The following is a 10,661-nucleotide window of genomic DNA, read 5'->3' as shown; positions in this document are numbered from 1 at the left end:
TATTGGGTTTCAAGATTACTGAGCTTGGCGTTTCACAGTAAGTGGTTTATGAAGAGTCTTCAGTAAATCCGAGTTCTGGAAGCCTTCATTTGAAGACGTAAATGCGTAAAAGAAGTTTGCGCTGGCAAAGGAATTCTGTTGTGACACCCCTTGTGTCTCCTTTTCTATCCACACAGGCTTCTGCACTTGTTTGGTTGATTTAAAGTGACCCTCATTTCCCACCTTTTTAAAAAAATAACTATGTCGATGTCTGAATCAATTCTCAAACCCATGGTAATCCTATATTCAACGTTCAGTAAACATTTATTGGACATTTACTATGTGCATTTAGGGGAATGTCCCTTCCCTCACTAGCCTGTGTGTTCGTTGAAGTTCATGGACTAATTTTTTTTCCTCTGAAATTCAAGTGATCTGACAGAGTGCTCAGCAGCAAGTAAGTGCTGGTAAATATTAGTTCAGGGAAAGCTGCACCTGGGCCCATTCCTTAAGAAATTATGTGGGTTGCTCTCAGTAGCAGTGGGGCATGGTCTATACTCTGGGAGCACTTGTCACTCAAAAGCATCTGTTTAGATTTGGTGACTTTGCAGCTGTGATAAGTAAAAGTGGGTAGGGTAGGGAGTCCCCTGCTATGTCTGCTACCTCTACTGAATATGGTGCAGTTTGAAGTAGAGAAACACTCACTTAACTAATTCCGGTGCTTTCTGAAATTAGACTTTAAAAAAAATATCTTTTAGAAAGCATTAACTCTTATTTTATCATTTTTCCTGGAGAACAGATTCTTCAGACTCTGAACAAGAGCTTTTCTGGGCTTGTTTTAAAATGACGTTAGAAATTATAACTGTAGTGTAAATTTCTTTCTGGTGGGGCCACACAATAGCAAAATCTTTCTAAAGAAAGCCTAAGTGGCATTAAAATATAGGGTTTCCCCCTTGTGATCATAGTTCTGCTGAAATGTGTTATTAGAATGCTTCCTCCCTTTTCTTCACTAGTTAATGTATTTCTTACTCTTGGTTTTTTTATTTTCTAAAATTGTGCCACCTGGTGGTTGAAGTCTTCTGACTATCATAGAATACTCGTTAGAAAAATTTTACCTCAGGGTCTTGGTAGAATAAGGTGAAGCAGTGAATAAAATAAGACTATAGTTTTTATATCTTTAGTGAGGGCACCCTACTGCTTAAACCCTCCCAGCTTACCTCCAAGTAAAAGTTACAGTTGCTTTGCAGGGGCCTATTAGCCAGTTATCAAAATATCAAATTGTCACAGATGAACATTTTTAAGAGTTTAAGTGGACTGTTGTGGTATCAGTGTGTGCATACCTGAGGAGGTGGATGGGATTGGCATGGGGAAGGAAGAGTTGTAGCTGTGACAAGCAAACCGTTCTGATGGTTTCAAAATGCCAGTGTAAAAGTGGGACTGAAGTTTTGTGTTTAACTAAGTACTAACAGTTTGAATGGAACGTATCCCTGTCTTTCTCACTGCAAATACCCGTACACAAAGTCTTGTCACCAATGAACACTCCCTTCACCTTTGCTTCAATAGTGCGGCTGATGTCCATAATTACCTTGGTGCTGCCTTTTGAGATTGTTTTCTGTGTTATCAGTAGTAACAAGCGTTTATCCCTTGAGGGCAGATTTTATTTTTGGCAATGGCTTAAATTTAATTGTGAACTTAGATTTGAGAAGAAAGGTAAGGATGCAACGTAAGAATATACTCTGTAACATCCTTAATTAACTTAGCCAGTCTCTTGGGCACATTAGGACAGATAAATGAGAAGTTCACACAGCAGCCTGTTTCATTGTTGGACAGCTCCAGGAAGATGACAACTGCCTCTGTAACTGACACACTTTGGTTTCCAGTCCTGTCCTTGGACATATCTCAGAGTCAGTTCAGTTCAGCCTTTCCCATCAGGTGACAGGGCATTTCAGATATACTAATAATACTTTACCTTTGTCGCACTCACTCTTCACTATTTCAGATACTCTCACATATGTTATTTTAAACCTCATGATATAGGTCAAGAGCTAATTCCATTTTATGGAAGAAGAGACTTAGGTCTCAGATTAAGTTAGCCAAAGTGATATAACTTGTGAATAGCTGTGTCCACAGCCTTTGCCTTCAGACCCACATCTTCTACCTTCAAATCCATTACTTGTCATACTTAACCAGGCTGTTCTTTTTATCTGTCTCCTCTGTTGTGGGTTTCCCTAAGTTAGTAAATATTCCCAATTTCATGAATGGCTTCCTGTTTAAACCTAGTGTCAGAGCCATCTCCATCCTGAGCATTCCTCCCGGGGGTACTCAGATTGTCAGTATTCTGGACATGGCTGATCAGGACAAACACAATACTTTTCTTTTTCTTGATGTAGACAGATCCTCTATTTCTAATAATATAGGATAATATTACATTGACTTCTTTGAACCTAGGCCTAGAATTAGTCCCTGTTGAAGTTGTAGCTAACCAGAGGTTCTTTGGGAAATAGTTTTTTTCTATCTGAATTTATTTCATTCACAAACTGCTGGGAAGGCATGTCTTTCCTATTTTGAATGCGGGAAAAATCTGTCACGGTGGGAGATTACGTTGGGTAGTAACTCTGTCACTTACTGTGTGACCTGGGGCTTAGTTTTGCTATGAAAATATGAGTAATGCGTATTTTGACCTACAAAAAAGCTCTTTCTTATGGTTCAACTGAACTTAAAAAGGTACCTACTTCCTCCGGTTATTGGGAGGATTATAAGACTTGCGCCTGCAGGTGGTTAAGTGTTCAAGAAATTATTTTCTACTCTAATAACGTGGATATATTCTTATGGCTTTGATGAAATTTTAAAAATAAGCATATGCAATATATATTTAGCTTTTATTCAATTCATAAAACGTTACTTTGAGTTACAATAGTGTTAATAGAATAAGCTTTTAAAGATGAATACTGGAGGGTGTCAGCACTCATTTAAATGTGCTCTAAGAACAATGCCATTGTTTTAGAGTTATGTTTTGTATATTACACCCAAGAGTACAGCAGTGCATCTGCATATACACCAACAGTTAGCCAAAGCCAGTAGATAGAAGGAAAGGGGAAGAAGAGAATATCTAACTAAAAAGATAGGGTGGAGGCAAGAGGGGAATGATTGATAAAGCAAGGAATTTGTTAGATAAGGGATAGGTAAGTGTTTAGAGCTTTAGGTTAAGTCACAGCTTTCACCAAGAAGACTAGGAAAAGGAAACTATATGAAACCATTTTCTTGTTTGACACAATCACCTAGGATAAGTAGGTAGACAGGAAGACATTTCATTGGCACCATGACTGGGTCTACAGTAACGTACATGTTTGAAGTAAACTTTTGTGGAGGGAGGAAAAATATGTACCATGATATACATTTACGCTTATATACAAGGTGCATGTGTGTATTTATCTCAGCAGCCAAATGTGTTCTTAAGTTTTACCTTACCAATGAGAGAGGTCATTTCAGTACATCAGAAGCTTGTTTCTGAACTGTAAAAAGCACACATTTGAGGGCTGGGTGATAGAAATATGCAAGAATATTTTGTCAAATATATTTACAGAATAAAATGTTAACGGCATTTTCTAGGTGACTAAACCAGTGTACATCTCCCTTCAGAAAAAATAAGCAAGGCAGAAGTAGGATAACTAATATATACATAAGTGTAGGTATATAATACTGGTATATTAGATGACTTAAATTGCTGGACTGTATGAGACCTCATTTTTCTGAGGCAAAATTTTTATATCATTGAAAAGACTTTGTCATCAGTGACAGGCAAACAGAACTTGAACTTGGCTGCATTTCCAGTTTCCATTTCAAATACTCAAATACTTACTTGGCACAGCGGCCTGATTTGTGATCTTTAGCTGTGGTGTGTGTGTGTGTGTGTGTGTGTGTTTAGTAGTTACTCAGTGGAACGGTGATCTTCTGATATTTTTATCACTTGAAATCTGAAATAGGTATATTATAATTCTCTGCAATTATTTGTTTAGTCATTTTTAAGGATTTTATTTGTCGGGAGTGGGACGTTGATGGGCAGTTTGAATTTCTTGGAACTTTTTTTGACAGCTTTATTAAGGTATAATTTACATACCATAGAATTCGCTCACTCTAAGTGAATTCAGTGATTTTAGTAAGCTTCTACAGTTGTGCAGCCATTACCACAATCCTATTTTAGAACATTTTCGTCCCCCAAAGTTTTCTTTGTGCCATTTGCATATTAATCCCCACTCTCACCTTTGGGCCTAGGCGTTGATCAGCTTTTTGTTTCTACAAATTTGCCTTTTTTAGACATTGCATATAAATGGACTCACACATTCCAGTGTTTTGAATATGGCTTATTTCATTTAATTTAGTGCTTTTGAGGTTCCTCCATGTTGGCACATGTATAAGTTCATTCTTTTTAATTGCTAGGTAGTAGTATCCCATTGTATAGATATACTGATTTGTTTATCCATTACTTGATTATTAGACATTTGGATTGTTTCCAATATTGACTATTTTTAATAATGCTATGAACATTCACATATACGTCTTTGTGGGGATATATGTTTTCATTTCTCTTGGGTGTGGTCTTAGGAGTGCAGTTTCCAGGTCATATGTTAAGTTTGTGTTTAACTTCTTTAGAAACTGCCAAATTGTTTTCCAAAGTGTCTGTACTATTTAGCGTTCCTAGGTGCAATGAGTAAGGTCCCTTTCCTCTACATCCTAACCGGTGCTTGGTATCGTCTGATTTTGTGATTATAGCTATTCTGGTGGATGTGTAGTAATCTTTTCTGAGTTAAAAAGAATAGGTTTAAGAAAAGAATAGGTGAATAGTGCTGCATAAATATAGCAAAACCTGAAAATGACGTTTTATCTTAGACTTTGGCTGCTAATTTTCTTCTTTGTGAAATGAAGCAATTAAACTTAATTTCAGGGATTTTAGGTTCTTGTTTTCATTGTAATAATTGCATTTTATGAGTATATATGCTAAATTTGAGAAAAAAATTTTCACATCTGCTTCTTGTTTCTCTTCATGGTTTAGTTAGATTTTCTCAGCCAGATGTTAGTTAGGAAGAAAACAGTCTACATTAATTCACACTGATGTGAGACTGACTAATGGCCCTTTAACCCTTATACATGTAAAAAGGATTAATAGGCCAGTTCTCATCATTGGTAGAATTTCATCGGAACAAAATAAGTTGTAATCAATTTCAGGAATGTGGGAAAAGTAATTGAAGGCACACTTATTAATATAGGCAAGCTGTTTCTGCTTGAGCACCTATTTCCAGGATTGGGTCTCTTGAGGAGTCTGCTTTTTTCTGAACCTGCATATTCTCTAAACACTCCTGATAACCTGCCAAATCTGTTAAGTCATTGGATAAGGAAGCTGAGGCTAAAGTTTAATAATTTGCCTAAGGTCAGCATTCTTTTCTGATAAAAGTCACTGCAGGTTCTTACTGAAAATACTTTTAGGTCGCATTAACAAGTACAGTCACACATATTCAAGACACTCTTGTATCCACAGGTTGCTCTGCTGTGCTCCATCTCCTTCTCCTAAAGATGCATCCTGACTTATCTCCACACTTGCATACTGAAGAATGCAACGTCTTGATTAACTTGCTTAAGGAATGTCACAAAAATGTAAGAGTTCAGAAAATGACCATAAAGCAAAAATGAAACCTAGGTACAGCACACCGATGTAAAACGTTATCTCCATTAATGGAAGGAAATGATAATGTCTTAGTTATGGGTCTTAGCTTAGTAAAGATTGATGCTTGTGATCTTTTTAGAAACCATTTCCCTTTATGATGAGTAGAAATCAAGCATGGTAGTTTATTAGGGAGCTTCTGAAATGATATATAGTAATTAGAATCCCTGTTCCATGTTCCTTGACTTCTACAGTTCTGTGTTTAAAGGAAGTTGAAACATTTTTTATAATTATATGTTAACTAGATTTAAATTATGACTGGCCTAATTTGACAGGTTTACTTAGTTGTTAGTGGAATGGAAATAAAATTCCATGGTTAAAACCAAAATAGAAAATAAGCCCATTTTTGGAATGCGTTAAATTAATCTGATATTTTTCCCAATGTCAACTATTTAGCTTTTTTCATGTATTTGCTGTATGAGACAGTTATAAGGAGCATTTGTGTTTTTCTTTAACTTTGCATGATGCATTATTTCCTTCATGTTATTCATAAACTGTAGATATATCAGATTCCAATAATAGTATTATTTAAATGAGTAAAATTTTAAGACTAAAAGTAAGGTAGTAAGGAATGCCGATGACCTGTGAAGTCAGGTATTTATACTGGTTCAAAGAATGTTGTTGATGACAATATGCTTTTCGGTAAACTATTTGTGCCATACATCTAGATTAAGAATTGATACTGTGGGATTGACATATATTCACTAATATGTATAAAATAGATAACTAATAAGAATTGATATTGTAAGTCTTTTTAACTTTAGCCATTCTATGGATGTGTCATAGTATGTTATTTGGTTTTAAATTGTGTTTCCCTGGGGGCTGATGACTTTAAGCATATTTTCATGTACTTATTGGCCATTCATATAACGTCTTTTGCCCATATTTTAAAATTGGGTTGTTTTGTCTTGTTATTGAGTTGTAAGAATTCTTTTTATCATTTGGCATACAAGTCCTGTGTCTCATAAGTGTATTGTGAATATTTTCTCCCAGTCTGTGGCATCCTTTTTTATTTTCTTAAAGATGTGTTACAAAGGGCCGTTTGTAAGTTTGATGAAGTCTAATTTACCAGTTTTTTCTTTTATTGTTTATGTTTTTTGTGTTCTAAGGATCTTTGTATATTTCCTGGTCACAAAGATTTTCTCCTATTTTTTCTTCTAGAAGTTTTATAGTTTTAGCTTTTAAAATTTAGGTCTGTGATTCAAGTTAATTTTTGTGTATGGTGTGAGGTATGAGTCAAGGTTTATTTCTCTCCCTGTGGATACCCAGTTATTCCAGCACCATTTGTTGAAGAGACTGTCCTTTCCCCACTAAATTACCTTGGTGCCTTTGTCAAAAATCAGCTGACCATATGTGAATGGGTGTACTTCTGGGCTCTCTAGTCTGTTCCACTGATTTATATGTCTGTTCTTAACATCAGTTGATTCCAACATTATCTTACTGGGGCCACCTGGTCCCATGACTGTTTTGTCCTCTTTTCTGTCCCAATTCACTTTCCATGCTCTATCTGGAGTGCTCTCTCAGACGTAAGTTTAATCACTGTTCCCCTTAATGGCTCCCTTTGCCTGTAGAATAAACTCTAAAATTTCTTTGTGTTTCGAGGCCTTCATGTACTGGCCCCTACTTACTCTTGGGCTTGACTACACACCCCACCCCCCGCCCTCGCGCCCCTCATCCTTCCTGCGTGTTCTTGTCTGCAGTTGTACTGGAGCATGTTTTTGTCTTCTAAGCCTTTTTACTTGCTTTTTTCCTATGCTTAACTTAGAGCCTTCCTCACTGTCTCAACTTCTCATTTGCTTGATCAGGTTTTATCATCCTCCAGGCTTTATTCTGCTTAATTTGTCATTTCCTCTTCCTTTTCTTTCCTGACCCGGATTCTCTGTACTCCAGTAATACTGTACATAATAGATTTCCTACGTTATGGCAGTTACTCTTACACTTTTTTGGTCTCAGGACTCCTGCACACTCTTAAAAGTTACTGAGGACCCCAAAGAACTTTTGTTTATGTGGACTATATCTACCAATATTTAGTGAATTAGAAATTAAAAGTGAGAAATTGAAAAATACTAATTTATTTAAAAATTATAATAATAAACCCATTACAATGTTAATAGTTATTTTTCATAAAAAAGACCTTATTTTCCAAAACAAAAAAACGGTGGGAAGAGTGACATTGCTTTTGCATTTTTGCAGTTCTCTTTAATGTTTAGTTTAATAGAATACAGCTGGATTCTCATATCTGTCTCTGCACTCAATCTGTGGTGATATTACACTTCATGTAGACTCTGGAAAAATCCACTGTGAGAGAATGAAAGTGAGCAAAGCAAATAAGATCTTCAATTATTAGGAAGATAGATTTTACCTTCCCCTGGAAAGGTCTTGGGTAGCTCTGGGGACTACACTTTGAGAACCGCTGCTTTATAGCAATCACTTCACGATTTGTCTCTTTCCTCTGACTCTGAGCTATGAGAGTAGGGCCCAGGTCCACCTTGCTCACTGTTGTGTCCCTAGTGCCTGGGACACTGTCTTCCAGACACTGACTAATTGATTCACTTATTCAATCAGTTGCTCTACCAGTTTGTTCTCTATAAACAGACACCAGGCACTGGAGGCTTATGCACGTGTATACAAGAGAAGTGCAGTCCATGGGCATTTCTTTTACCAACTCCACTGGGGTGTTTTGGGTTTGTTTTTCACATAATGTCACAAGAGTATAATTCTCATTTGGGCTAATGTTGAGGTGAAAGTGAAAATATAAATTAGTTTTTGTCTTGAATTTTTAAAATAAGATGTATGTGTATGGGATGATATGAATAAATATAAACTAAACTATGAAATATTGCCTTACATTCTAAAAGTTTAACCCTTTCTGGTATTTCTCTTTGGCCAGAAGGTGTGTGAAAAAGCATTGTCCCTGTTTGTTGTCAAGGAGGTAGTTTATACACAGGAAATATTTATCCTGAAAAGGTAATTAGGTAATCAGTAGGAGATCTTAAATGCTTGCCAGAAAAACTCTGACCATTTATTCAATGTGGACCAGAAAAGTACATTTAAAGTGGTGAAGAAACAGGGAAAAAAGAAGTAGCATGACTATTACTAATTATGTGTTGTCTGGTTTCCATGAAAGTCTTAATTAGAAAGAAAAGGAAAAGATGTGCTTACTGTTACAAGTTCAGCATTTATGGCATGTCATTATAGGAGATCACCATGCTGTCCGACCTACCCATAAAAATCGTGACGTGCAAACACAGTAATTATGGCCCTACTAAAATTCAGGTTCTTGATGTCAGTCTTTATCTGCTTTGGAGCATATATACTTTTTGCCATGATAATAGTCACAGGACTTGAAACCACTAGAAGATTTTTATTTTTGCTTTTCAAACAAAGCAGACTTTGAATTCAGACATTGATTTTCCTATATTGTGAATTACTGGCTTGGTTATGTGGCCCTTACAGGCCGTCTAATAATAGTGTTATGTGTTTCTAATTTATTTTGATGACATTTTGAATGGAGGCAAATGAGAGAATGGCTTTGGCACCAAGCTTTCCATAAGTAACTCTTCTATGGGACAGGAGTGTTTGCTGGTGAAGGAAGTTACTGGTCGTGTCAATATGGCTATACTGCACTTTGACATCGCTCTATAATAGAGGATGGATAACATGCCCTTAAAGAAAGGGTATTAGGTAATAAAATGCTTTTCACTCGGTCATTATGAGGTTTTGGCAGGTTAATAGTCTTCTCTTTTATCAAAGAAAAGTCTTTTTATTTTTCATTTCTACCTATAGAGCATTTATTCCTCTTTTGTAGGAATGCCAGAATACTTGTGACTTAACTATTTGCTTAACTATTAACTGTTTGCCTATTGACAAGGTGACCCATTAAACCCATTTCTGTAGGAATAAGTGTTTCAATTCTGTGTGCCAGAGACCTTAGCATATTATGGGATGAAATATTTTACACCTTTTCTTCTTTTAGCACAGCATTCTGAAATTTTTTGGTCATTGCAATGATCTTGATCGGGAGATGAGAAAATGCTTGAAGAATGAGGTAAGGAAAATGTTAAAGGATGGAAATAGTTGAACAATAGAAAAGAACATCTTGGAACAATATTAAGTTTTTTGCAAATTTTTGTATAACACCAAAAGTTGACTTTATATGTATGTCTTCCCCTAAAACCAAGAGGAGAAATGAAACTGTCTTCTGGGGACAGTTTGGGGACATTGCTGATTTTCTTTTGCATGTACATAAATGAAAACAACTATCTTATAATAGTCACTGTAACTCCTTTGGATGGATTTTTAAGGTTTAGGACATTGAAGCTGTTCAGCAGAAAGACTTGTCAGTCAGTGTTTAGCTATAGCAGGTAACTAAAACTCTCTGGGCCTCAGTTTCCTTGTATAACACGAGGAGGCTAGACTTAGGCTCTGCAGCTTTAAAATTTTGAATTTCTTTATAATTATAGTATGTACAACCCGTAGGGATCTAGTTTGACTTGTTTGGAAAGACTCGTTTCCTGAATAGAGTTTTAGGCTATGACTTGGACTTGGGCAAATGGCCAAAGTTTATTGTCTTTTTGCAGGTACTGCAAACTGAACAGAGTGCATTTTAAATCTTTGAAAAGAAATTTAATTCCATTTCTGTTTTGTTCATCAGATATTTTAGGTCCAGAACCTTTAAAAATATATACCTACTAAAAATCTGCTCTCCAATTTGCGTTTTCTGTACTCTTGAACGTTTTTTCCCCTATGAGCCTCATATTGAAAGGTATTAGATATGATATTTGAAGCCATTCAGCATCTATGAATCAGTTTTTGTGTTTTCCACTTTGGGGCTCTCCCCCCGCCACCCCGCCCTTCCTGGAATCCCTTTACAGCATCTTTCCTGTTTGAAAAACTTCCTGGAGTTCTGATAATTTTCTTTGTGTGAACAAATGGGTATAAGTGTTTTAAACTGGTTTTTGAAAAGAGT

At 36.2% G+C, this 10,661-nt stretch overlaps 1 protein-coding gene across 6 annotated transcripts in view; it reads left to right on the top strand.

Annotated features, from left to right (window-relative positions):
- The window catches only part of CMC2 (C-X9-C motif containing 2), a 47,024-nt gene that overhangs the window by 25,321 nt on the left and 11,042 nt on the right, over positions 1-10,661 (top strand). For 2 of the 6 annotated variants that reach the window (XM_022583115.3, XM_022583119.3), the window contains 2 exons: positions 5,510-5,625; positions 9,669-9,740. In XM_022583115.3, the coding sequence (XP_022438823.1) occupies positions 5,510-5,625; positions 9,669-9,740 (188 nt within the window). Of the gene's footprint in view, positions 1-5,509; positions 5,626-9,668; positions 9,741-10,661 lie in introns of those variants that run through there. The other 4 variants (XR_016391034.1, XR_016391033.1, XR_016391035.1 and 1 more) reach the window with 4 other exon arrangements.

This window comes from Delphinapterus leucas, chromosome 20 (genome assembly GCF_059928025.1).
Source record: "Delphinapterus leucas isolate spDelLeu-1000000601 "Yukka" chromosome 20, BTC_Dleu_Yukka2, whole genome shotgun sequence".
NCBI classification, from domain to species: Eukaryota; Metazoa; Chordata; class Mammalia; order Artiodactyla; family Monodontidae; genus Delphinapterus; species Delphinapterus leucas.
This window is presented reverse-complemented; position numbering and strand designations above follow the sequence as displayed.